General features: G+C 53.9%; 1 protein-coding gene across 4 annotated transcripts in view; it reads right to left on the reverse strand.

The window, feature by feature from the left end:
- Positions 1-1687: 1687 nt before the first annotated feature.
- LRRK1 (leucine rich repeat kinase 1) overlaps positions 1688-27952 on the reverse strand; it is a 108136-nt gene continuing 81871 nt past the window's right edge. For 3 of the 4 annotated variants that reach the window (XM_019726628.2, XM_019726626.2, XM_019726629.2), the window contains 14 exons: positions 26550-26721; positions 23244-23407; positions 22160-22299; positions 19837-20086; positions 18354-18520; positions 15622-15819; positions 14421-14698; positions 12938-13132; positions 12024-12175; positions 11324-11441; positions 10115-10231; positions 6842-7695; positions 6515-6616; positions 1688-4798 (listed from right to left, as the gene is read on the reverse strand). In XM_019726628.2, coding sequence (XP_019582187.2) covers positions 4621-4798; positions 6515-6616; positions 6842-7695; positions 10115-10231; positions 11324-11441; positions 12024-12175; positions 12938-13132; positions 14421-14698; positions 15622-15819; positions 18354-18520; positions 19837-20086; positions 22160-22299; positions 23244-23407; positions 26550-26721 — 3085 coding nt within the window. In that variant the 3' untranslated portion in view covers positions 1688-4620. The remainder of the gene's footprint in view (positions 4799-6514; positions 6617-6841; positions 7696-10114; positions 10232-11323; positions 11442-12023; positions 12176-12937; positions 13133-14420; positions 14699-15621; positions 15820-18353; positions 18521-19836; positions 20087-22159; positions 22300-23243; positions 23408-26549; positions 26722-27952) is intronic. The other variant, XM_074317188.1, reaches the window with a different exon arrangement.

Here is a 27952-nt window from a genome sequence, read left to right on the forward strand (position 1 = left end):
GGCCCAGCCCCCGGTCTTAAGCAAGGGTGCCACCATCACTGTCTGGGGCCAGTGATGGCTGGACAGACTGGCTTTCTGAGAGGGGCCACACTGAGGAGTGCCACATTCACTGGGGTGCCAAGGAAACCCAACACCAAGGCACCCCAAACTACACATTCCCCTGGCTCAGGGTCCCGTCTCCCTTTAACATACAGCCCCCCCCCCCCACCTCGACACAATCCTTTCCTGAGGACCACGGGGGTATGAGGACTGGAATGTTCCACCATGACTTTGTCCAAAGCTAGCCCTGCTTTGAGGAAGTGGAATTCCTCTCTAGGGCCTTGTTGCCCTCTGGGTGCGGTCTGCTCCCTGGACTGAGCAGAGGTGTATAGGAGGACGGAGGGCTCTCCCACGGGGCTAACAGCCCTTGTCTGGGATCATGCCGTCGTGAGGGAAGGTGTGCGTGTGCGTCGTGAATGTGGGTGACATGGGTCTTCAGCTCTGTCTGTGAATGTCACCCAAGAAGCATCCACAGGCAAGACCCAAAGGCCTCTGGCTGGCACCTGGCCCAAGCTGGAAGGCAGGGGGCAGCTGCACAGCTTCCCCAAGCCCTGGCCCTGGGGGGGATGGTCTACTAACCCGGAAGAGTGGGGACATTAGTGACAGCCCCGAGGGTGACACGGACCACGGACGGCAAAGTGGAAATAATTTCAGTTGTATGCCGGTCCTGACTGCTGTTTTCAGTTTTAAAGCATGTTCCTTACGTACCTATCATCTTCTTACACGAATGCATCAGCTTTCATTTATTGTTACGTGTGCGACACCTGAACCCAGTTCTCAGGTGAAAGTGTGAGTAAAAGTCTTCCTGACATTTCAGGAAAAAAAAAGTTTATTTTGAAAATAGCTATTTCACAGGAACAGAATCACTTGTTCCTTGAGTGGTTCTCAGGACGTGTGCGTCCCCCTGGGTGCCCTTCCTGGGAGGGGGTGAGAGTGGTCATGACTGGGGGGTGCAGGGAGGGCGTCATGGCTCTGGTTCAGGGGTTGGGCGGGGGCTGTCAACATACGTGGTTGCTCTGGCTCCCGCACCAATCCTACGAATCATAAGAATTTTCATTGCCATGTCATGGTGGAAAAACCAACCAGGGTCACAGAGGAGGTGTAGCTTGTAGGGGGTCGAGGGTTTAAACTTGCAGGACATCAAAGCTGGCCTTTGGGTGGCCAGGATGTAACTCTGGACCCTTTTGTTCCAAGGTTGTTCCAGGGAACATAACTACAGTCATGCGTTGTTTAATGACAGGGACGTAGACACATTCTGAGAAGTGTGTCCCCAGGCGAGTTTGTCATTGTGAGAACATCGCAGAGTGTGCTTACACAAACCTGGATGGAACAGCTGACCGCACACGAGGCTCCTGGGCTCCAAGGCTGTACAGCAGGTTACTGTACTGAATACTGGGGGCCAAGGTACGTCTTTCCCGGGATTCAGGGGAGAAGTCCCTCCCATTCAGGCTTACCTTCACAAAAGGCCTGTTTACAATTACAGCAGTGCCAAGATGAAGGTATGAAGTGAAAACGAGGGGACTCCGCCTGCACACCAGCCGTCTGTTTTCCTCCCAGGGGCATCCAACCTCTGCCACACTCTTGGGCACCCTTTGGGGTACTTTCCTTGTGCGTGCAGTTATTTTTTATACACCACACCACAAATCGCTTTTCAGAAAAACAATGCATTTATTATACCGTGGAGGACATTTCAGACCAGCCCACTAGCACGGCCTCCTTCTCTGAAAGGGTGCAGTGTGACTCTGTAAGATGTACACGCATCGAATGACTTCCCTCCCGATAGAGATTTAGGTTGTCTCCTGTTTGGGGTCATTGTAAGTGATACTGCAGTGACATCCTCGTTCTGCGTCTTTGGGTAGTTTGACAGATATTTCAGGACCAAATACTTCGGGGGGACTGCTAGGTCAAACGATATGGGCATTTGAAATTTTGATGGGTGCAGTCAAAATGCACTCTAAGGGGTGGCCCCAACGTATATGACATCCTCTGTAGTCCATCTTTCACTCAGCAGTCAAAGTGACTTCTAAAGGCAATGAGATGGTCTAATACCAGTTTGAAACTGCCAGAAATACGAGACCTGTGTGCACGGTGCCATGTCTCGCCGGCCTCTGAGCTCCCACTTCTGCACAACACTCCGGCCACACCAGCTTTCACTGGCCCTTCACAGCAGCTCATTCCTGCCACCGGGCCTTTGCACCAGTGGACCCTTCAGGTCTCCACATGCCTCCTTCCCTTTGCCCGTCCTCAGATGGTATCTCCTCCTGGAGGCCTTGCCCAGTCTCAGTTCAGTGTAGCAGCCCCTTTTTCATTCGTTCCCTGTCCTGACTTTATGGTCTGGCTCTGTGATCTCATTTGTGTGTTCACTGTCACCTCCCTCCACTAGAACGGGGCTCCTAAAGGCAGAGATTCTTGTCTGTTACATTACCAGTGTCCAGGGACAGTGCCTGACACTTAGTAGGTGCTCAAGAAATAACTGCTGACTATTTAATCCTTGCCAACCTGAGGGCAATAAATGATAATTTACTGCTATTTTCACGACTCCTTCCAACTGGGTGAGGCTGAGCATGGATTTTGCTGGGCCTTTCTTTGGGAGTCAGTTGCTGGCTCATGTCTCCGGTTTCCTTTTGGGTTTTCTTTCTTATTGACAGGTAGAAACTCTTTGGATACAAGATATGTGAGCTCTTTGTCTCTCATCTGTTGCCAATATTTTTTTCCCAGTTGACTGTCCAGCTTTTGACTTTGTGATAATTTTTCCATTCAAGTTCCTAATTTTTATATAGTCAAGTTCATTAACCATTTCCTGTATGGTTTCTAACTTTTGTGAAGAAGTTCCCTAAGCTGGCTCGGGGGAGCCATGGGCTTTCTTCACAGCTGCTTGGGCCAGGGGGTTAGGGTTAGGGTTAGGAATAGGGAGAGGCCAGGAGGAAAGCTGGGCTGGGACTGGCTCCTGGGGGCTCTATCAGCATAGCCATCTGGCAGCAGGTGAGGTGGAGAGCAGGTTTGGGGCAGGGGGGCAAAAGGATCCTGTTTGTATTTGGGGGTTCACCGGGCAGCTATGGGCGCTGGGATGAGAGGAGAAGGCGGGTGGTGATTAGCAAGCCCCTGACGAGGGAGGAGGGCAGGAGAATGGCAGTGAAGTGGCAGGAGGCAGAGACCCTCAGCCCCTCTGGGACTTAATGCCCAGCCCAGTAAAAAGAAGTGAGGAGACTGACAGAGCAGCTGTCAATGCCGTTGGAAACGGCTGTGGGGCGGCCTGCACGGGGACCGCCCATTCTGCCCTGGGTAGTGAGTGGGTCTGGGTGGGACAGAGCCTGGGCTGTTATTCCAAGCGCTCTACAGCCGGAGGCTATGACTTCATTCTTGAGAGTCTGTTTATTTTCAGATAAGAGGAGTCACATTTGCCCGCACACCCCAGCAAATCTTAAGTTTGATTTTTGTAACTGAATTTTAGAAAAAGGTCAACGATGCGAACAGGCGTACGAGCTCCCCTTCTGGGTTAAGCAGCCCCCGGTCGCCTTGTGGATATGTGTGCCTGCATGTGTGTACCTGCGTGTGTGTGTGCGTGCGTGTGTGCACGCGTGTGTGTGCATAATTTATAAACACTCTTGCTGGTGTACTCATACATCTCTGGTTAATTTCACTTCCTGTCCTCTGCAGCCCATATGTGCAGTTGATGTTTAGCAAACACAGAGCTGGTATAAGCCCATAGGATATGGTTTCACAACCAGAGGCCTCACTGCTGAGATTTTAATTAATTTGTGAAAGTGATAAACAAGATTATTATGTGCAAACAAATAGGGCTTGTGCCCAGCTGCATCCAAGTTTATTTGACAAAGCTATAAACACAAGGACCTTTCTTAAGTCCTGCGGACTGAGTGTCTCCTTCCTTTTGTCAGCAGAAGGGGAAAGGAGAGGCTGAGTCAGCGCTCTCTGTGCTGGGCTACTCTTGGCTTTCCGGCTGTGTCATTTAAAGGGACTCATTCATTCCCCAGATTGGGCAGCACTCCTTGCCAAGGGTCCTTTTGGGGGTTTCTCACACAAAGACTGTCCCAAGCTGGGCCCCGAGAACTCAGGAGCTTGAGAAATGTGCTGAGAACCTGGGAGCCACCAGGGGAACGGGGAGGGGTCACAGCCCTCCTCCCGCCCTGTCCCAAACTACTTCCCAATGGAGAGCCTCTAGTGTAATTCCATCCCTGACCTGGGGAGGAAAATGGGCAGGCCCTGTGTGCTGGGAAGGTCCAGCCTCCCCCTATGTCCCAGCCCAGAATGGGGTCCCCCTCCCCTGCTCCTGGAAATGGACAGAGGAGGCAGGAAAAGTTCCTTTCATCCCACCCCACCGTCTTCCCTTGGGCTGTAAAAGCAGCAATTGGGGGGTAAAGAGGGGGAGGGGGTATCCAGGTAACTATACCCTGGAGAACCTGAGAATCCCCAAACCACTGCCAGCCCTTCTTAGTACTTATAGCAGCAAGTGGTCCATGGAAGAACCCAGTCCATCTTCTGGGTCCTCCGAGGGCTGCAGGTGGAGGGGTCAGGCCACTGGCCTGGGCCAGCCAGGTCCAGGTGAGGGCCATTCCACAGGAATTACCTCCTCTTTCGTGTGCAAGCCTCCAGCCGGCCCAGCTCCTCGTAGGACTGGTAGAAAATGTCAAACTCCCTGGTGCCCCAGCCCCGCCAGACAGCCAGGCACCACTCCATGTTTTCGTTTTCAAAGCTGCACACAACTGTATCCTTTGCCACCACAGCCGCGTCCACAAGCACCCTGCAGAGAGAGGGCATGTCTGAGATAATCCACAAAGGTCTCCTCGTGCTCCCTGTACCTTCTCGGGAGGACAGAGCCTGGTTAAGAAGGCACCTGCACCTCCCAGCCTGGCCCCATCCAGGTGCTCTGATGCTCCGGTGGCCCAGCCTGTGGGCAGAGGCTTTCGACCATCTAAAGAAGGCCCAAGGGCATCGGTTCAGGTTCACAGGGATTGTCAGGATGGGCTGACTTCTTGGAAAGACACATACAGTCAGAGGTGGTACCTTTTGTAATTTGTCTCAGCCCCAAAGTATCCAGAAAATGCCATCAGTACTGCTCGTCATTGGCCCATGGGGAATTTTAACTTTAACACAATTCCCTTGCCTTGTCATCATTCTTTTCCCATCCTACATTTCCACAGGCTTAGGAAGTTCAGGGTAATCTATGAGGCAGAAAACCCGCACTGAGTCCTCACCCTACCCACTGGTTTTGAGGCTGTGGCTTGTTCTGCGTGGCTCGCGCATTCAGTTTCCTTCTGGGCCCCGCCAGGCTGTGCAGCCCCCCTCCTCCCACGGTGCCAGAGCTCCCTGCCTGGCACTGAGGCCACCAGATGAACCTTCATGCCCAGGGGCTGTGCAGGACCTTGTGACTCACAGGCACTCGCTAGCTACTTGCCGAGGGAATCAATGTCTCAGATGCATCTCAAAAAGCTGGTGCACTCAGGCCGTGGCCCTCCTTTGGGCTGGACGCCTGGGCTGCCCTCTCCCTACAGCTAGTGAGTGTGCCTGGCTCTTGGTAAGCCTACTTTGGGGGGATTAATGGGGGAATCACCAGGGGAAAACTGAGGGATGCTGATAGCAGGTTCTCTGAGGTCAACAGCCCTGGGCTCTGTAGACCCAACTGCTCCCCCAGAAGCCCCATCTGCAATCTAGGAACTACGTCAGCCCAAGGCTGGCGCCCACATTCAGCAGCAAACCCAGATTTGGTTTGTAGAATCACTCAAAAGGCAAGGTCACTGGCCGTGGTGACTCACTGAGAGAGTTCCACGCTGAGGGCAAGGCAGGGGAACTCCAAGGGACGTTTCCTCGGTCATCGACCTGCTCCGGGAGGAAACAGGCTGAATGGAATCGCTCCACAAAGGAGATTTACTGTGTGGGGTTCAGGAGACAAAGTGAGGGGTGCAAACACTGTCGGCTGCCAGAGGACTGTGGGAACACTGCTGACACCACCTGCCCGTCTCCACAGCCACACAAGGTCTGGACAGGTTGTCCTGCCAGCACAACCGTGACAGCGGGTCTGGCCTGCCTCCTGGTGGGACTCCCCGTCCCCCGCCCCCATCCCCAGCAGCAGCAGCTGGGTACCGAGCCTCGCCTGCTGCTGCCTAGGCAGGTGGGACACCTTGGGAAAGGCTCTCCTGCTTGATGCGAAGGACAGAGTCACCTGGTCCCCATTTCAACTGCAGCTCAAGTCAGGTCCTGGAGAGGTACCCCTGGTGGCTGTGGCCAGTGGCTGGCTGATGCCAGGTTCGGCCAGTATCTTCTGATCTCCTAGGAGCTGGCTGGAGCACACCCCCCCCCCCCCCCCCCCCCCCGCGTGCCTTATGGCCACGGTGGCAGATGTGCCGTTTATTTGTGGAGGACAGATGGGCGGGCAGCCTCTGTGCAGGAACATGGCAGCGGGGCCTGGATTCCCCACACCACGTCCCTGGTCCTACAGGAGTTGCCCTGTAAGACTTACCCCCACGGCGTGAGCTCTCGAGCTTTCAAGACAGCGATGACGCGGCCCCGCTGGGCGCCCGCGTCCTTCTCCAGACCGATGACGATAACATCTCCACCGCGCCTGCGAAAGCAGAACGGAGAAGGGGAAGCTGTTGGTCCTGGGGGAAATGGGAGGGCCCTCCTCCGTGCTGCCACAAGGAGCTTCCGTGCAGCCCTCAGCTTTGCTGAAGGGCTTGCCCCCAGGTCCTACAGCACAGCTCCCGACCGACCGACCTCCACGGCATCTTAAAGCTTCCTTCGCTCGGCTCCCGAAGCAATAGTGCGCATGCGCGCGACTGACACGTACCTGGGGACCCAGATGACGTCTTTCACGGCGAGGACCTTCACGGCCTGCAGGTGCTGGCTGAAAGCCTCCCCGTCCACGGGGCTCAGCTCGTGCTCGGACCTGTCGGAGCCCGCCACGGGCTCGCGCAGCCTGTCCGAGTTCTCGCTGTCGGTGGAGAAGGGCACCCCGGAAAAGCTTGCCGGGGAGCAGGGCAGGCTGGAAGGGGACAGGGGGAACCGGTGGGGCGGGGACGAGGAGCAGGAGGACATGGAGCAGTAGTCTGTCAGAGAGTCCTGGTGGGTCAGGATCTGTGTGCCCAGCTCTTTGCTGTACATGATGCTCACGTCTGCAATGGCGTCCCCTGCGGGCTTCTTGGGGCTGGCCACGTGGCTGTCCGGGGGCTCCAGGTCCAACGGGCGCACGGGAAACATGTCCCTGAGGGGGTTGGGGTCCCCGCAGAAGTAGCGGGCGCACAGCTGGTAGGTGGCTGAATGGTACATCACCAAGGAGTTGGCCCTGTCATCCAGTCCCCAGACCACCTCCTCACCCCTACATTCAGAGCTGCACACGAGCGACGTGACCACCGACGGGGCCGAGAAGGGCTCCAGCCGCCTGCTGATCTCCAGGGTCGCACAGTCTAGGACCAGCAAGCCCGGCCCATTGCTGTACCAGACCTCAGACCCGCTGTTGACCACTTCCATGGTCTTCACAGGGTACAGGTTCTGCCGCACGTCGTCATCTGGGATGTTGAACTTGGACCTGTTGGCTGTGTGTGAGCACAGGTAGGAGCAGCTGTCATCTGGGGCGCCCCGCACCACAGAAAACACGGCCACAAGCCCGTCCGCAAGGCCCGCCAGCACCAAGTAGGAATTCTGCTGGGAGAAGACAGGCATGCGTGATGCATTTTCCTCTCGTGCATTCCAGGAAAGAAGCAGCGTGGCTGCGAAGCTCATCGCTGCACAGACCCCAGGCAGGCCCGCACCCCTGCCTGCACACCCTGGAGGAGCAAGCGTCCTAAAAAGGCAGCTCCCAAAGGAGCCACACCACCCTCCCTGGTGTGAGCAGGAAAGGAACATGCAATGTGGGGAGCAGTGGGGAGCTGCCTTCTCCGGGTCACCAGGGTGTCGCTCAGAGGCTGGCCGTGGCTCCCTCCCTCCTGTGAACTCTGCTTGTTAACATGAGAGCACTATGGGTCTGCTTGCTGCTTCCTGCCAGCACCCCCACTAGACAGGCACTCCATGAGAGCCGCACCTGGGTCTCTGGGCCCACCGCTGCCCCCCAGCACTGGCCTGGCACAGGGAAGGGCTGAGTGTCATTCATCTCTGTGACCCCACCTGGTTTTCTGCTCCCATGGACAATAAGTGCCGGCTGAACTCATTCTTAAGGAATTGCTTTCCAATTCAAGCCTCTCGTGGATGCACTTCTTGGCCACTGTGCCCACACATTTGCTTGGAAATGCCTGTGGTCCAGCTGACACCGATTGTCCTTGGGGTGCTCCCCACCCCCCCCAGAGGAGCATGCACTCATCTATGGCCACCAGAAGTCACCGAGCAGTGGCTAAAGTTGCAGGGGCCAGGCTGAATGCTGGGCCCACCCCAGGCCTCCCGGAGCTCTGTGCCAAGCTGGGAATGGAGCTTCCCAGCCTCGCCACCCTGGTGGGACTGGGGTGGGGCAAGTTCAGAAGAACAAAGCCGGAGCCAGGACAGAGCAGGGCTCCAGGCCTTGTGCCAGCGAGGGCGAGTGGCAGAGAGCCCCCTTGTTGGGGGCTGCAGGAATTCGAGAGGTAGGGCTGTCCAAGGTAAAGAGCGAACCAGCCTCGAGTCAACAGCAAGGTCAATAAGCCCTAAGAACATTTATCGAAATCTATCTTCAGGATTGTAGAAAAGAAGGCAGCCAAGGCAAACAGGAGCTACGTCTCTATCTGAGTCCCAGCTCTGGGCCCCACGTCCTGGCTGGGTGTGAATGTGCGCGTGCAAGAATGCAGGGGTCTGCCATCCGCGGCCTCCAAGGGCAGGTACCCTGGCAGGGAGGCTCTGCACAGAGCCGGCTTTATTCCCTCTGGTGGTGCGGGCGGTGGTGCCCTGGCTCAGGGGCTCTGGCCAGCAGTGGCCTTAAATAACGCTTTGTGTCATGTTCTCCTGCGCTCTGCTGCACACCAGGTCCCCAGCTGCCCAGCCTCGCCCATGGGCCACATTCATAAATGACCCTAAGGTTAATTTCAGACTTTTTTTTTTTTAAGGAAATGAAACTGTGGTAGGGTGGAGAGAAGAGCACATATATTTCAGGAGGTAATAATAAGGCTTACTTTTATCTCCTGTGACAGCTTGGAGCTTTGGGTATGTGATGCCCAGAGATCCTTTTCACAGTCTTTTTATCCCCATTTGACAGATGGGAAAACTGAAATTGGATGATGACAGCCAACACATTTTCACAAAACAACACCAGTAATGACACCGTGAGCGTGTACTGTGAGTGGGGAGTGAGAAGCAGGAGCCTCAGGGTACACAAAGGGAGCAGAGTCCGCTGGCCAAAGAAGTCTGAGCAGGTGGCTGAAGGGTGGGGCGAAGGGTGGGGCAGCTTCTCAAGGTCAAGCCTATGGCCTTGACCTTGAGAACTGAATAAGAGGTAGTCTGGGAGAGTTGTGTGCAGCCTGCAGGGTTCCTGGTGGGAAGGGCCCCCTTAGAGTGCAGGGCTGGGTGGAGTGGGGTGCATGGGGCCAGCTGCAGTGGGGGGGGGTCACCATGGCCCTGCAGAGGTGCCCTGGTCTGATCCTGGGAGCCGCAGAGCTGTCTGGGACCTGGGCTGGGTGAAGCCTTCCTGGTGGTTTCATTTGAGAAAGGCAGGGGCTGGAAGGTTGAGGCCACACTGGGCAAAGGGGGTCTCAGGTCTTGGACCCAGAGGAGATGGAGACAAAGGGGGAGGAGAGCGGGCAGCCCTACGGGGCGGGGGCAGGGTCTGCCAGGGCCATGGGTAGGCGCAGGCCAGCGCCCCATGGCACACAAGCAACTGCTCCTTTATACCGTCTGCACCAGAAAAGCATTTCACCGGAACCCAGGGCTGCGCCATTTGCATGAGGAATGCAAGCTTTCCACTTCATGCTTAGTCTTACAGGTCACCTACCTAGTTTCTTGCAAATCAGGACACTAACGATGGCTCAGGTGTCCTGGTCTCTAAGGCTGACTGTGACCTGGGCATGGCTTTGACTCCCGCTCCTGACTCTTCCCCTCCCCCAGCCCAACCAAACAGGGCGGGGAGGACCAGACACCTGTGTACCCACCTTCCTCCTTACCTCACCTTTTTTAAAACAGGCACTGCCAAGAAGCAGGTGACGACAGCTGGGGTGTCCAGAGCCCGCTGGGGCACGTTTAAGGGACACATGCCCTTGAGACTGTAGATGTAGATCTTCTGGTCCTGGAGGGGTAGCAGCCAGCGTGAGATGGGGTGGACCCGCCAGGTATTTCCTACAGGGGCCCACTGGCTTTTAGAAACCCTTTGCGCCTTAGCAAGTAACATGTATGGAAGCCTTCTGGTGGTTTGCTTTCAAATTTCTGTTCTTTGTGGGAACTTGGAAAACTACAGAATTGTCTAAAGAAGAAAGATAAAATTGCCTTTAAGCTATTACGCAGAGGAAACCACCTTAGGGATTTGCGGGACCCTCGCCTAGTTTCTGTGGGTACTTCTGCGTGTGCCCCCGTTCCCAGCAGAGGTGGGAGCCCACTACTGTGCTGTTGTCACACTTTCCTTTTCCTGTGGTCGTATATGCTGCAGGCTGAGGCCCCACCTACCTGCGGCATGAGGGGGCCATATCTGAGCGCTGTCCCGTCTTCACTACAATGAATTTTACTGGGATGGACATTCTCACAGACTGTCTTGGTTATTTCCTTGGGGCAAATTCTTAAAACTGAAATCACTGAGGCTCACGTGGGGTGAAGAGCTTCCTGGTGAACCATGTTCTCAACGGTCATCTGGAAGTTTTCCCTCCAATTTTATGAACCGCTAAGCCACCCACCCCAGTCACTTCTGAGCATTTGTTTTGGGGGCATTCCTCTCTGGGTTTCTCAGAAAAAAGCACTTTGGGCCTTCTGTTGAGTTTCTTCAAGTGAAGACAACAGGCCTCAGAGCTGAGTGGGTTTGCTGTGAAGACCTGGCCGTGTTATAAGAAACCCGGTCCCTTCACCCACCCACGGGATTCTCCTTGCCTGGGACCCTGTACCTGACACTTATCATGTCTGAGGGACAGTCACCAACCAGGGACAAGGCTGGTTGAGCTGCTCCTGGTGAGATGCTGCCGGGTTACACGGCTGCTGGTTTTACTGTGTGTGGGGGGGGAGAGGTCGGGGTGGGGGTGGTGGAAGGTGTCTCACAGGTGTGAGCTGGGGTCATCAGAAGTTCAAGTGTTTCTGAGTTTCCTGTATTTTCAGTTGCTACATCTGCTCCCCCCAGGCACTGCCCCCACCCCCGTGCTGCCTGCAGGTCTCGATGAAAGGCCTGCACGGTGGTTACCTCGGTGGCCGTCCACAGAGAGTTCTGGACCTTGAGCTGGCAGCTCAGCTTCATTCCCGCACAGCTCACTCGCTGGACTTCCAGAATGCCCTTCTCTGTGTTCACCACCGTGTAATTCCTGCAGTGGGTGACAGTGTGCGGTCAGCTCACTGGCCAGGGGCCGCCTCCCTCACCCGGGCCTGGCCTATAGCAGCCTTGGAGCAGGACATCAGCTGTGGGCCTTGTCCACCCCCTCGAGCCCAGGGTTGAATTTTGTCATGTTCTGAGCCCCAGGCCGGCACAGAGCTGCCTGCTGCCTGCCTGGCAAGGCTCGAACACACAGGCAGAGAAAGGCCATTCCCCACGGAAGGTAGGCTCTCCCTGAACTCCCACGACTCAGCGGCTGCCCTCTCTCCCTGACCCCCAGGGTCACTGACCCCTCTCCATCAAGCTCAGACAGCTCATCTTAAAACAAAGCTCTCCTTTGACCCCTGCCCCCCCACACCCCGGCAGACACCACCTTTTCTTTGGTTCTCTTAACCACAAACCACATGTGCACGTCTACATGTGGGGACTCAGTTTCCTCTCTTGGGTGGATGCCATCAGGCTTTCAACCACTGTCCGCTAAACAGCTCTCCCATGGTCAGTCCTCACCGCCCCCCGATTACACGGTCCCCCCAGTGCTGACACCAGCGGGGCATGGAAAGCCTCAGGATGTTACCTGGACTCCTCTTTCCCGTCCCAGAACACCACCGTGTACTCCTGGCCCGGGGAGGAGAAGAAGGCTGTCTGCTTCCCACACGGCAGCTGGTACATGAACGTTGCAAAGGTCGGGTCCTTCATCTGGCTCACCACCGACAGGGCCAGCGGTCGCTGAGGGAGAGAGGCCGCCAGGGCTGTGAGCCAGGGTCACTGACAACCAGACTGATGCCCATTCTGCCCACGAAACCAACGATCGAACCAGGGAGGAAGGAGTAGAACCTGCTGTTTCAAAACCCAATGGAAACAAGAGGCTGAAGCAACTTCTGGCACCGGAAAGAGACCCTTCCAGGCGTTTGGGTCATTGTGGTCCATAGCACCTCAAATTCAGGTGGTCAGGTTCGTCTAAACTCTGATATTCCAACCCGTACACCATCTTGTAAAAAATGTTGCTCACACCTCATTTACATCCAATACATTAAACCAGCACCGTCTAATTTGAAAAATGAGTGGTCACCTTGATACCACTGGTCCCTTCCCAAACCAAGTGGCTTTAAAATGATAATGTGACTACTTTATCTGATAAGCAAACCTTCTAGCCCTGACTTTAAAAAGAGACACTCCCATTCTTTCTGCTTTTGCGTGGGGATGTGTAAAGGCTGGTATGCTTGGTTTGCATGGTGACGTGACGCAAAAGCTGGGGAGGAAAAGAAAGGTCATTATCCTGGCTATTGCACACACCAAGAAAATGATGTGGACATATTAGGAGCAGTAATATCTCTTTCTAGAAGAGGTGAGCAGAGAAGGGCGGCCCTGTTTGTTGCAGGCGCTCCATGAAGGTTGGGCTGGACCCCGTACATGTGTGTGCTGGAGACCCACAACTTCCGCCATCCTGGCTGGAAGCGCCGGGACCCCACGCCCCGTGCCCCCGGGTACCTTCTCCGGCTTCGTGTCCCAGCACTCCATCATGAGCGCCTGCAGCCGATGGAACTGCACTTCCTCTGGCTGCCCCAGGATCGGGCGGATGCCCTTGGACAGCTTCTTGGCAATCTGCAGCTGGTGGTGGCCCAGCACGGGCCGTTGCCCTGACAGCAGCTCGTAGAGCACCATGCCGTAGGAGAACATGTCCACCTGGGCACACAGGCAAGCCAAGTCAGGTCCCCTGCCCGGGCTCAGCAGCTTTCGCAAGCTGGCCCTGAGATGGAGGGAACAGGGAGACACCCTTAGACAAGGAAAACATAGGTCCTGTCCAAAGGAAGATGCTCGTCAATCCACCAACACATCCCTCTCTCTCCGGCCCAAACATCCGGACAACCAGCTGAGCAACCATCATCCTGTGCCTTTATTCACCTATCTTGCCATCCCTGCAATCCTTTCCTCCGCTCCCTTTCTTTCCCCTCCCCTCCCCTTCTTTCCATCCACCCATCTGACTGCCTGATCTTTGGTCCATTTACCTACCCATCCTTTCATACTTCCTTCCTTCTGTCCATCCGTCCGTCCGTCCGTCTGTCCATCCATCCATCCATCCATCCTTCCATCCATCTATCTGTCCATTCATCCATTCATCCACCCTATTCATCTGTCCATCCATCCATCCTCCCATCCATCCATACATTCAGCAGTCCGTCCTTCCATCCATCCATCCATCCATCCATCCATCCATCCATCCATCCATCCTCCCATCCTTTTTTCCTTCCTTCTTTCCTTCTTTCCTTCTTTCCTTCTTTCCTTCCTTCCTTCCTTCCTTCCTTCCTTCCTTCCTTCCTTCCTTCCATCCTCCCTTCCATCCTCTCATTTATCTGTCCACTCATCCAAAGAAAAGGGCTGAGACTTGCTAACTGTCAGGCAGTGGTCATGGGCTCCACATGTGCCCCGAGGATGAAGGTAAGGCAGGAAAACAGACCCTCAGCGTAACGTGCTTGGCGCTAGAAGAGCCGTGTGTGCAAATCACAAAGAGGGGAGTGGCTCCTAGGTCACACCATGTTGACTCCTCTAATTTTAATGTCATAAAAAGGCCCAGCAAGGAGAGAGTTATACAGGCCTCTGTGTGGGTTAAGAAATAACTTTTTCGCACGAAAAGGGAAGAGACAGACCTCAGAGTTTTCAATATGAAGGTTTCTGTTATAATCTCAGTTTTGAGGTGCTTTGTCTGTGTCACCTGTGATAAGAAGCTCTTATTTTTGGCACTCTGATTTGCCTTATCTATCGTGGTTAACAGCCACAGCTGCTGCATTAACCCTCACATGCTTACGTCAATGACCCATCTGCGTAGGGGGACGGAGGGGGAGCAGGAGGTGGGGGACATGGGGCTTAGAAGTTACAGGTGCTGCTAGGATGGCCTGGCTGGCCTCACACGGGCTGGGCTCCTGTGCTGTCGCACCGGGCTGGGCCAGGGGAGGGCAGCGGGCCGGGCGGGTACCTTCTCATCATACACGATGCGTGGCCTGATCTCTGGTGCCTGGTAGCCGGGCGTGCCCTCCACGCCCAGGGCGCCCTCGTGGAAAGACTGCCGCGAAATCCCATAGTCCGACAGCTTGATGTTCACATGCTCCCTGACATCCAGAGACCAGACCAGGATGTTGTCCGACTTCAGGTCACAGAAGATGATGCTTTTCTTGTGCAGGTAGGCCAGGCCCGAGGCAATCTCATAGGCGATTTTCTGGGTAAGCATGTGTCCCAGGGGCATAAAGGAAGAACCTTGGCAAAGAAAAACATAGCCAACCGTCATTCTAACCACTGTCCTCTTTCCTTACCTTCCGTCTCCCCAGCTGCTTTATGTTCTACTGACGCGCTCTCGTCATGCTCCGTGCTGGATGCCAGAAGAAACAGAGTGACTTTCGTAAGGGAAACAGTATTAAGGACACAAATGCTTGTCATTCCAGTTTCATGTATGGTACCTCAGACCTGGGACTGGTGGCTTTACTAAAAGAGCAAGGATTCAAAATTCCTAGCGTTCATCTCAAGCCAAGCTTGCTATACTGTCAAGGGGTGAGCTGAAGATATAAGAGCTTCAAAAAAAAAAAAAAAAAAGCAGGAAAGAAAAATCTCTTTCATTGAGGGAGAAATAATTGATTTTAATTGCATTTCTTCTTCCTGAGTCGAAAGACAGCTGCCTTTCTCCCTCTGTCAACTCTTTGGTATTTAGTTACCCATTTCTCAAGGTAAATTATTTTAAAATTTCACTAAAAAACAAGATAGGACAAAGCTGAGTCCTGGGTCTCAGAGTTTTAACAACGGTGGACACGTGGTCCGTCACGGTTCAGGGAGGATTTACTCGGCTGGGGGGTTGGTTGGGGGCTGTTGTGGCTCGGCCTCCCTGGCTGCCTCCTCTGATGCTCAGCTGTCCTCCAGGGGGGCTGCCATCATCCTGTTTGACAGGCGAGGAAAGAAAGCCACTTCCTGGGTTATGGCAGAGAACCAGGACTTGGAACCTGGTTCTGTCTGACTCCAAAGGGTGAGTTCCTCCGGCCTCAGTGACACCACCGCACAGGTTTAGACCACAGGGAGGGGGCCACATGAGCCGGAGTGGGGGGCAGGTGTGCCCTGCCCCCGACAGCTGGGCCAGGCAGGCGTGGGCCCCAGGCCTGCGCTGCCTGCCACGGGCTCTCGGTTGGCCATACCTTTGGCGTTCTCGGCCAGCACGGTGTTGAGGCTGCCCAGCGGGGCAAGCTCCAGGGCGAAGCAGAGGGGATGGACGCTGATACCAATGAGGGACACGATGCAGGGGTGCTGCAGGGCGTGCAGCATGCTGGCCTCCTGCCGGAACTCGGAGAAGTTCTTCATGGCATCCGTGGCCCGCAGGTGCCTCAGCATGGTGTCTGCGGGGACAGCACGGTCAGCGCTGCCCAGGGAGGGTCAGGGGCGAGGGGCAGGTGGCTCTGCTGGGCCCCACACCACCTTCCCGGGGACCCTGGCTGGGGCTGCGTGACTGAGAGTCCTGGCCACACTCAGAACCGCCTCGAGGGCACTCAAGGGGCTGGCAGGGCCAGGATTTCCATTTCAAGATACAGTGGTACCTCGATTTTTTAAAACGTAATCCGTTCCGGAAGACTGTTCGAATTCTGAGACATTCGAAAACCGCGGCGCAGTTTCCCCATAGAAAGTAATACAAAACGGATTAATCCGTCCCAGACCTTTAAAATCAACCCCTAAAACTGCAAATTGAGCATGAATTTTACTATCGAATGATACCACAGCTACCTAAAATTTACGGCGTTCGTAAACCAAAATGCTCGTCAACGGAGATGTTCGAAAACCGAGGTACCACTGTAATCAACCTACCAGGGGTTGCAATACTATCACTCAGAATTTGGCCCCAAATGGTGGCATTTCTGAGGCATTCTAGGCTGATCACAAGACTGTCCACGTCAGGTGAGAAACTTGTCCCCATCACACGGGGGTTCCTGCCCCATCAATGGAAGACCATGCACGGCCCCACTCTTGTCACCCAGACATCGCTCTCGCAGCCATCACCTGAGGGTCACAGTTGTATCTTAATCCAACTCTGCATCCTGGGAGGCTCGTAAGCAGGCCCCTGCTCCCCCACAAGATGCTGAGGGGTTAGGCACTGCTGCCCACATCATTCCCTACCCAGTGGCCAGGACCCCCGAAGGCAGAAAAGACCTCCACCTTCTCGTGCACAGAGAAAATGTGGGTCCAGTAGAGGCCTGTGACAAGTCACTTCTGCAGAGGAAAAAGGTCCATGGGCAGTGGTGGGCGATCTCACACCTGTGCTGTAACCCCCCAACACCCTTGAAATGCACCCATGGAAGATGCCTGCCCAAGCCCCCTGAGGGATCCTCCTGCCAAGTGGAGGGGCAGGACGCCACCCCCTGGGCTGTGGCTGGCTCTGGACCCTCCCCCACAGGAGCCACCAGGCCTGTTTGTCCTCCTGGGGCCTGACCTGTCCCTCCCTCATGGTCAGATTTTAAAATCAGGGATCTCTGAACATGGAAACAATCTGGGCGATTAAAATGCATTGATGGTGCCAGGTCTGTGTGCGTGCCAGCCACATTTGTTTTTTCAGTGTAAAAGTTTCACTTTTCACAGTGGGTCTTTAACCCATTAAGAATATATTTTTGAGTGTGGTGTGAAGTCTGACCCAAGTCTCCACCCCAGTTTAGTGAAGAGTCAGCCTTTCCCCTCCACTCATGATGTCACCTGTGTCACGTGCCGGCTTCCTACACACATGTGTGCTGTCTCTGCTCCTGGGACAGCCTATGCTGCCTGGGAGAAAACTGTCTGAACGCCTGTAGACTTAGAAGTCATGACATTAGCCGGACAGGCCTCTTTCCTGTGTCTTCCACTATAGAATTTTCTTGGCTATTCTTGGTCTTTTCTCACTCCATACATGTTTTAGAATTATTCAGATTTCACACACACACACGCACACACAGACACACACACGCATACACACGTGTGTGCACACACACACCCTGTTGGGATTTACGTGAGAACTAAATTGAATGATGCATATTAATTATTCCTCAATACCTTGTGGTTTAATTGCTGCCACGGAAGCTATTTCCTAGTGGTCAATGCCGATGTGGGAATGCCATTGAACTCTGCTGCTGGTGAGCTCACATCTAGCCATTTTATGAAACTCTGACTGGTTCTAACGTTTGTCAGCAGAATCTCTTAGATTTTCTGTGCAGAAAGTCACATTCTCTACCCATAATTACCATTTTGTCTCTTCCTTTCTGACCTGCTTTCTTTAGGTTGTTCTGCGAATTTAATTTTTCTACCAAGAGCGTAAATTACTGGTATGATTATAAAAATGATTGTGGAAAGCCAGGGGAGGTGACAATGCCATAGTCAGCTGGCAGGACGCAAGGTGGCCTCCCAGCACCCCCACTGGCTGGGCATGAAGTGGTGATGTGCTCTCCATGACGTATGGGGCTGAGTGTGGCGAGGCAAGAGGGAGTTCCCTCGTCTGTGGAGGTGCGGGGTGGCGAGAAGCCACCCCATGTGGGCTTCCCAATCCATTCAACTGGGGTGCCCACCTTCCTTCCTTCAGTGGAGATGGCTGAGAGGGTCTGCCTGAGGGCGGATGGCATGCTCACCACCTGCCAGGTTTATGCTGGACACAGAGCAGACAGAAATTGTAAGGATGGCGCATGCTCTTGGGGGCTCATGTCCAGGCAGGAGAGTCATTTCCAAAAGCAAATTCCAGGCCTTGCTCAGCCTGACACCGTGCCAGGCACACAGCAGGGCTGCCCTGCGGCCCACGCTGGCCTCGCCCGCTCTCCTCCTCCTGCCCGTGCGCCTGTGGCCTCTGGGCTCCCTAAGGCGGCATGAGGTTTGGACCGAGGGAGCACGCGTCTGGAAAGAAACCACGCAGAGCCCTGCTGACCTGCTGGGACGTTCGCGAAGTTCTTGAATTTCTTGATGTGGAATCGCTTCACAGCCACGGGCTGGCCTTGGTACCGGGCCCGGTAGATGATGGTGCCACTCCCGCCTTGGCCCAGGATGCTGCTCTCGTCCTCACTGTGCTCCAGCTTGCTGTTCTCCAGGAAGAGCCTGCCAGAAACACAGTGCACACAGGGGTCAGCTCAGACCCCCAGAGAGGAGGGGGCAGGTCCCGGGCTGGGGCATGCGTGGACGTGGTTGGCCACTTGCGCCCACTGTGGAGAGCCACGGATCAAAGCCACCTATGGGGTCAGACAGGTCTGCAGCTTGTGATTAGAACCAAACCAACAGAGACAAACAACATGGCTTTCCAGATTCCACATCTACCGCCCAGATTCAGTGGGGCCACAAAACACAACAATGTTCAGTAAATAAGTGAAATTCTAAAATTTGGGGGCTGTCTAATCAGGCATTTCCCCTCCGCCCCCACCCCCAAAAAAGAGTCTGATTCACACATATGCAAAACTCTGCTTATGGTCCAAGAAGCGCTAACTGTCATGTTAAAGATTTAGGAGAAAAAAAGTCATTCAGCAGAAAAGCAGTATTTAACTGGCATGGCCACTGATGAGGTAATGGGGGATACTGAAAAGAACTACAGAGGAAATTATTCCACGTACGGAGCAATTTCTTAATAGACTCATCCAGAAGCATGCTTTGGAACCCCAATTCTACAATACCACAGAGTGCCCTATGTGTATTTTCTTGAGATGGGGATCAACTTGGAAAGATGAGAAAATATTCTCCCACCCCAACCCCCCCGAAAAGTTTAATTTGCTTTAAAGAAACTAGATGGAGCAATCCTTTGAATAAGAAAACAACAGGACTTCACAACTCCAAAAAAGCCGGTAACCACCAAGGTCAAGTTGTCTCCAGGGAGACAAGATCATAGCTTCTGGTTTCCATGGTTACAGAAGACTCCATCTTGTCCCGAGCCCTTGGATTTCATGCCTGTTTCCTGTTGGATGGGACCACAGACACTTTCTATCTTCTCCAGCCTTCTCTCCCCAGTTATCATCGTAGTTTAGTGCAGGAAGGCTCAATAGATTTTGGGGGTCCATGTGCTCAGACTTGGGGCAGCAATTAGAAGTCCCCGTTTGCCAAGAAATGAAAATAAGGCTCCCGGGCTGGGAGTGCCCCTTCTTGAAGGTAAAGGAGCCTTTACAGTCCATTCCTCGGGATGGCAGCAAAGTAGGATGCAGGGGAGGGCCAGCTCCGTGGGAAGCAGCTTCAGCCAAGTAAGGGAAAGACTGAGTGGGGTCCCGGAATGGACCAAGCGCTAGGCCTCAACAACAAAAAGGCGACAGCCTGGTTCCCTTCCCGCAGCCTAGGATGGGGCCGTAAACATCACCCAGGGCTGGGTGGGAGCAGTGGCTACAGCCGCTGCCAGCATCAGAGGGTGGGCTGTGCAGTGTGGCGCTGGGGCATACCTGGCCGGGAAGTCCGTCATGAAGAGCTCGGGGACCAGCTCCTGCAGAGGCACAGGGAGGTCGGGGTGCCTGGGGCAGGAGATGAAGTCCCGCTCGATGGCTGTCAGCACACAATCTTCCATGTCAAAGTACTGCACGCCCTCCGATTTGTCACCAGGGTCGGCGTGCTGGGCCCAGGAGGTCTCGCAGACTGGGCAGGGCACGTACTGCTCCATGAGCGGGGTCCCGTCGCTCTCTGTGGCCGTCAGGGCTAAACAGTAACAGAGTGGGACAGAGCTTACAGAAAGGTGGCCGCAGGCAGGTCCCTGAGCATCACCCCGCAGCCCCAGGCTGGGTGGCCTTTCTCGGGAAGGGGTCTGTCTGCCCTCCCCTGCACCCCAGGGAGGAGCTGAAACGTGACTGCTGGGCTCAGGTTCCTTTTTGGAGAATGCCATCCTCTATCCTGAAATTCGCATACAGGGAGGAGTCAGGGATGCACTGGACAGCCTCCCGCCGGCGGTCAATGGTCCAGACCCTGAGCAGGCTGGCCCAGGAGGGGCCCAGAGGCTGGGGCTCCCTCCTGCATAGCTGGACTCTGACAGGACACTGTGGGCTGAGTCTGAGCTATGCCACGCTCCAACCACCGAACCACAACTGGTACGGAGCCATTGTTAAAATGAGAAACACGAGGCTTGCAATTACTACGATTCCTTCTAGAAGGAGCAATGCATCGGGAGAAATGAGTACAAATCACAAGAGACAAAACCTAGTCATTTTGCATGGGTTCCCCTGTGTGGGAGACACACAGCTTTTGTGTACACCTCTAAAAGGAGGTGCAAAGAAATGCCCAACGGTGCCCTGTGGAAGCCTTCTCAGGGCAAGCGGAGGGGCTGCTTTGTGCAGGGTAGGAGGTGGACTTCTAGAACTTTCTGGGCACATCTGCTCCCCGAGGCCCGTGTGTAACATGTCCTGCTAGCTGGCTGGTGGTCTGGGCAGCCCTGTCTCAGGCCCTCAGCCCCAATCCCCCCATCAAACCCCCACTGGTTGGTGGGGAGCCACAAAGGGCCCAGGAGGGTTGGTATGGACCACCCTTGAATGGCCAAGTACGACTGCCACAGCTCACACACCACACTGTCTTCTCTGAGGCCCCTCTAAGCTTTTCGTCCTTGTAGGTCACCTTCTTTTCCACACCCGAAGGACCCCAGGCTCTGGTGTCCAGAGCGTGCGTCCCGACCACCCCCACCACTGTCCCTTAAACATTTGCTCTGATGCTCTCCTGGGATGCAGGGGTGACAAGCCGTGAGGAAGCCAGCTCAGGGAAGCTGGAGGATTCTGAGGCTGTGCTCTGCTGGCTGGGCCACCAGCCTTCCGAGTTTGAGGGCTCCCAGGAAGAGGCTGCCCGGTTTCGCCCCAGATGACCTCCTCCCCCTGGGATGCTATGTGGGTTTGTCTCCACTCCGATAGCAAAACACACAGCGGGCCCAGCAGCTTCACTTCAAAGAGTGTTTTCTTTGGGTGGACTGTCAGTGAAGACACTGATCAAAGTGTCTGCAAAGGGCCATGGGGGAGGTTGAGCACCTCTGGGATTGGGGGTGGGAGGCAGGCAGGGATGGAGAAGGGGGCCCTTGGCAGGTGGGGCTCCCTTCCCTCCCGCCCTGCACAAGAGATAAAACTCCATGTACTGGCTCCCCCAGGTTCCAGCAGAACTGTTCTCACTGCGCAAACAAGAGTGTGGGAGGGTCACATTGGGCCACGCGTGGTACCGGGGGCATCCTTCTCCCCACATGCTGTGGGCAGCCAGGAGGCCAAGTCCTGCACACGCCCTGTGGGGTCTGGGCCCACGTCTCCCCATAGCAGCCCCTCCCGTGCCCACAGCTGGACTCCCCCAGGGGTCAGGATTCCACCAGAGGGCCGTTTTAGAACCCCCTGGTTTCCTTGGGCTGCATCCCAGCGGGACTCCTGTTCCCCAAGTAAGGAGCCCCACTCTGATTTATAAAAAAAATACAGTTGACCCTTGAACAACGCGAGGGTTAGGGGTGCTGACACCCTGCACAGTCGAAAATCCTCTTATAACCTGACTCCCCCAAAATGTAGCTACAGTCATCCCTTGGTATCCATGGGGATTGGCTCCAGGACCCCTGCAGACACCAAAACCCAAGCCCTTGCTAGAAAACGGTGTAGCACAATGCATACACCCGAGGACCCCCAGCACTGTTTTCGGTCCGTGGTTGGTTGAATCCAGATGCAAAACCGGCCGCCGTGGACCGTATATCGAAAAACACCCGCATGTAAGCAGAGCCACACCATTCAAACACACGAGACTTGGTTCAACACCTTCTCTTACCGGGAAACCACTGGTCAATCAAGGAATTGACATGGTCTGTGATAAAAGCCATGGCCGAGAAGTCCCTCATTTCCGATTGGCAAATGATTTTGATTCCTCCACTTTTTTTCTTTTTCCAGTTCACGTCCGAGGATTCCACACTGCAACCCAGAGACAAAGGGGAGTCCCTTGTGATCTGGCCATGGAGGGTCCTGGGATGGTCCCCCCTGCCTCCAAGGCCAGGATACAAACCCCAGGGACCCCCAGGGTGGCTGTGCCAGGGCAGGACCGTCAGGGGCTCCCGCCTGTGCGGACCTGTGTGCATTGCCTTGCTTTGTCCCCCCACCGCCCCCAACGTGGTGAAGTGGCCGTAAGGGGAGGGCTGCAGTGAGAGATGCTCAGACTGGGAGCTGGCTCTCACGTGTGACCCAGGGGAAGGTTCTTTCTGAACCACAGGGCTCTCATCTGCCAAGGGACCACTGCGAGCGTGACGTGGGAGCAGCTACAGGAAAGCACCAGCCATCAGGAGTGGCCCCACTCAGGCCCTCACATACAGCGACTTGCCCCCTTTCCCAGCTTTTCTCCTGGCGCTGAAGACTATTTTGATAGACGCATTGTAAATATGAAATAATGTTGTATGTTTACGAAACCAGATTAAAACCATGTTTTAAACCTGGTGAGCTGACTTGATGTCTATCTTTCTCAAAAAGAAAAGAGGAAAAGGGAGCTAAGGTAGGTATCTTATGTCAGTCGTATTTGGGACCAGGGGCATGAACTAACTCTTAGGTCAAGGGGGTAAGGCCGATGGCTGCAATGCCCTGCAGGTCCCACCTAAGTGACCATGGGGGTGCCAGAGCCCAGTGGCTGCCCACTTCCCTCAAGCCCTGGGCTGGTCACCACACCCTCCCTCACCTTTCCTGTCCTACCTGGGGAGAGAAAAAGGGGTGAGGAGATGGGGATCCTCTGGGATATTAGCGGGGGCGGGGGCAGGCCTCCCATTTCTAGTGAGCTGCCATGATGAGTCGCTCTCGGGAGCAGAACTCTGGACACCAGGTGGACACTCTCCCAGCAGAGGTGCCACAGTGACCCCTTCAGGCGTTCCTACCTGAGGTAGCCCCCATCAAAAGTGACCAGGAGGCCTTCCTGCCAGTAGATGGTCTGATTTCTTTTTACTCGGAACGTGCTACAGCGATTTCTCTGGTTTCCTGCAAAACTGTAAATGGTGACTTTCCTGTGCCTGTTTTTCGTGTTCTTCTTGGTCTCGAAAAGCTGAAAGACAGAGAAAGGACCCTGCTCAAGGCTTCCGGGCTCCTTGTGGGCCCAGGGCAGAGCTGCAGAGGCCGGCGGGGGCCTCCGTGATAAATGGCCACCATCTCTGCCACTCTGCCTCCTGCACTGCTTAACCCGCTGCCAAATTCAACGCTGCGTGACCCGAAGGCGTCTCCAGGATACACTGAGAACACATTTTCCCCCAAAGGACTGAACATAGGCTTTTCTCTTTCAAATCTTTCCCTCCTCACTTTACAAGGAAAAATTTATGTTAGGAAATGAGGAAAATACATAAAAATGTAAGCGAGAAAATAAAACACCAATAACACCAAGCAAAGAGGTCAGGAAGATTTGGGTATATTTTTACATTCAATTGGCAAATATCAGAATTCTTCTAACCCGTCCACATTCTGGACAAATATGTGTTAGAAACATGTGCATGAAATTAGTGGGTCCACAATGGCTGAACTCTAAGTGTATTAGAAAAATATCTTGGTGGAAAATAAAGCATCAAGGAAAGGGAAAAAAACAGATTTGGGTATATTTTATTCCAGGATTCTTTTCTGTCGACATATAGGTTTATAAAATAGCCGAGGCCATGTTTTCTAATTTAGTATTTCTAATTTTTAAATTTCTAAATTTGCATTTCTAACTTTGTGCGCTTTTACAAACTTCATTTTTCCAGGGCCACTAAAAAACTCACATAAAATTCATTTTTTTTCTAAAGCTCAATATTTTATGAAAATAGGAATTTCCTGCGTCATTCTCTTCTTGGGACATTTAGGTTGGTTCCAATCTTTTGCTTCCTCAAACACAACCGATGAATGTAAAAAAAAGCACAAAGCTGTCTCTGATTTCAAATGATTTCCTGACTTCAGATCTTCAGCAGTAGGATTATCGGGAAAGGATCTGAATGTTTTGTACTGAGGAATCGATTTCCAGACGATTAACCTGTATACACACTGACCACGGAGTGTGAACGTTTCCTGGTCCTGGAGCTGGCTGTTACCGCTAAAGTCTGCTAATTTGATAGGTGAAAAGTGGCATCTCGCCATTGCTGACATTTGCATGTCTTTGATTACGCAGGAGGCTAAACGCCTTCCTTTTCCTCATCGGAATTTCAATAGAGCTTCTTTCCTGATTTTCAGTGAGGGATGCTAATGGGAAGAGCACCTCCATACACCCACCTGCCCCCCCACCCCCCCTCGCTGAGCCCACTTGGGAGCTCAGGCCTCACTGACACCAATCTCTGTGGCCACCCACTTAGAACATGGCAGGAGGACGAGTTCAAAGGGACAGCAGAGTGACAGAACAGAGGCCTGTAGGAGAGCCAGCTCTGGTACCCACTCCTTCCATCAGTGCATCCTCCTGGCCTGACAAACTAGCCCCTCCCTGCTAACAGGGGCTGAGACAGTTACCATTTTGCAGGCTCCTGCTTTATTTTTTAACATTTCAGTAAAAAATGGGAAGATCAAAGAATACCTTTATTTAGCCAAGAAGCTGTAATTCCATACGGGCCTTTTAATTAGACTGTGGCAAAAAAGTAAACTCATACTGAACTTAATGTCAACTGTTTAACAGTCCAGGTTTATGCCAGGGGTGCTTGAACTGGACAGTGGGCCAGGACCCCCGGAAGGCTTGTGAAAAACAGAGCACTGGGCTGTATCTTTACAGTTTCTGAGGCAGCCTATCTGGGGCAGGCCGAGAATGAGCATTCTGAACGGGTTCCCAAAGGAAGCTGATTCTGCAGGTCCAGGAACCCCACTTTAAGAACCACCACTCTAGCCTCTCCTATGCCCATGTTATTGTCCTGTGTGAACTTAACATTGAGCCTGGGCCTCCTTTCAAGAACCCCAGGTGAACCCACGGAAAATAAGTCCTTAGGTTCGGTCTTCATTGCTTCCAGACCCAGTTAAAGTTCCACGTCAGTGGTTCTGAAGCTTGAGTGGACAGTGGAATCAGCTGGGAGCTTTACAAAATACTAATGTCTGGGGCGGCCGGATGGCTCAGGTGGTTAGAGCGCGAGCTCTTAACAACAAGGTTGCCGGTTCGATTCCCACATGGGATGGTGGGCTGCGCCCTCTGCAACTAAAGATTGAAAACTTGGAGCTGAGCTGCGCCCTCCACAACTAGACTGAAGGACAATGACTTGGAGCTGATGGGCCCTGGAGAAACATTGTTCCCCAATAAAAAATTTAAAAAAAATACTAATGTCTGGGTGCCTCATCCAAAGATTCTGACGTAAGCGGCCTGTGGTCTGGCCTGTGCCTGTGCGAAGCGCCCAGGTGACTCTAGTGCACAGTCTGAGTGACAAACCCAAGGGTGGAAAGCCATGGTTCTCCACGTGTGGTCCCTTGCGTCCCAGGCCACACCCACTGAATCAGAACCTCTGAGTGGGGCCCAGCCCTCCCGGGGATTTTGATGTGGGTTAGTTTAGAACCAACGCCCTTAAAGGGCGTATTCCATCTCAGCCTGCCAGGTGCCAATCTGGTGTTCAGAGAATGGTTCAAATGGGTCCACTGGCATAGAGGAGAGAAGGCAGCCATGCTGAGCTTGCCCCCTGGCCCTAAATCAGCAAGTTTGCTGCAGAAAAGGCATCTTTAGGGCCGGCCCGGTGGCTCAGGCAGTTAGAGCTCCATGCTCCTAACTCCGAAGGCTGCCGGTTCGATTCCCACATGGGCCAGTGGGCTTTCAACCACAAGGTTGCCAGTTCAATTCCTGGAGTCCCGCAAGGGATGGTGAGCAGCGCCCCCTGCAACTAAGATTGAACATGGCACCTTGAGCTGAGCTCCTGGATGGCTCAGTTGGTTGGAGCGTGTCCTCTCAACCACAAGGTTGCCGGTTTGACTCCCGCAAGGGATGGTGGGCTGTGCCCCCTGCAACTAGAAACGGCAACTGGACCTGGAGCTGAGCTGCGCCCTCTACAACTAAGACTGAAAGGACAACTTGACTTGGAAAAAAGTCCTGGAAGTACACACTGTTCTCCAATTAAGTCCTGTTCCCCTTCCCCAATTAAATTTTTTTTTTTTAAAAAGGCGTCTTTAGTCAGGCCCTTGCAGCCAAAGCCCTCTTCCTCCCTGGAGGGCACAGCTGCAGGTGCCACACAGGTGCTCCCCCCGCCCCATGCAGAAACACCCGCTACCTGAAGGTCCATCTCCGCCAGGCTGATGAGCATACGGGCTATGAACCTTTGCCAGAAGCCGACAGGAACGAAGCTCATCTTAAACACCCTCTGAATGGTGTTGGCCGTGGGGTGCCGCATTCCGTGGGTGTCCAGGCCAGGTTTGGACGGAAGAAGATGTGGCAGGAGATAGCTGAAACACATCACGGGGACTGGTGAACCGTGTGGCCCAGCTCTACCGCAGGGCCCTGACCCAGGCCAGAGAGCCCAGGTGCCTCCTGCCCAGACCCTGCAATTTTATTTTTAGAAAGAGAGGGTAGTTTATATGCCGAGAATAAATGCTCCAGGAGAAAACAAAGATGGTCCCCGTGAATGTGTTTATGAAGGGCTCTGAGAAACTACACGAATGCTGAGGGAAGACAAAACCATCTGTGTCCATAAACACGTCAGACACAGCAAATGGCAGCTGATTCTCTGTAAACGGGGCTGTGATCGGGGAATTGCTTAAAATGAACTGGGGATGGCGGAGGGAAAACAAACACAGCTGCACAGTTCCAAGGGCCACGGAGCTATTGGGGGCAGAGGAACGTTTTTTGGATTTCGAAGCTATTTATTGTTCTTGGCCGGTGGAGACGACACAATCGCCTTTAAAGTTAGAATGAGGCTGTTTGTGTAAGAGGGATGCTTTATGAGAGCACGCTTGCTCATCGTAAAAGCGCTGAATCACCATGTCAGTGAGCTGTTCACGACTGTGGTCATTTGAAAACAGCTGAAACCGGGGAGGTCCCTTCAAGGGTGTCCCTGAAAACCAGCATCTTCTGTGGACCCTGGAGCAGGGGAAAGCTCCAGGCAGAGTCTTGGGGGAGCCCTTTTCTTAACGAAGGCTTTGCCTCCAGCTGCCCCAATCCCCTTACAATGCATCAGTTTAGGGCCAATGAAATGTCTTTAGCACTTTTTGGAAGAGACTCCCGAAAACATCATGGTAGACGTGAAACTCAGTGACCCCCTGGTGGGCGGAGGGCATGGCATCAATCTTGGCTCCGTGGACACCTGGCTTAACCTCCTTGCAATCCCGCCTTCTAACGTGGGAAGAGAAAGGATACCCAGGTCGCATGACAGGTGAAGGATGGTTTATGCAGGTGAGGCCCAGAGGGGCAGGTGGTGAAGTTTTAGGTCCTTTACAGCCATTTCAGACCTTGGGGGAAAAGACCTTCTCCACCACCCTGGCCTCTCTCTCCATCTATTATTCCCATTTCACAGATGAGAAAAGGAAGGCACCCTGGCTCCCTGTTCTAACTGCTGTACTATACGGACTTGGCAATGAACTGGCTGATTTTATTGTTCAGCCAGATATGCATATGGGTCTAACTCACTTGCTTTTACTGAATGCTGATGTCTCCTCATTCCTCTAACTTGTGGATAAA

The sequence above is a fragment of the Rhinolophus sinicus genome, linkage group LG13, assembly GCF_036562045.2.
Source record: "Rhinolophus sinicus isolate RSC01 linkage group LG13, ASM3656204v1, whole genome shotgun sequence".
Classification (NCBI taxonomy): domain Eukaryota; kingdom Metazoa; phylum Chordata; class Mammalia; order Chiroptera; family Rhinolophidae; genus Rhinolophus; species Rhinolophus sinicus.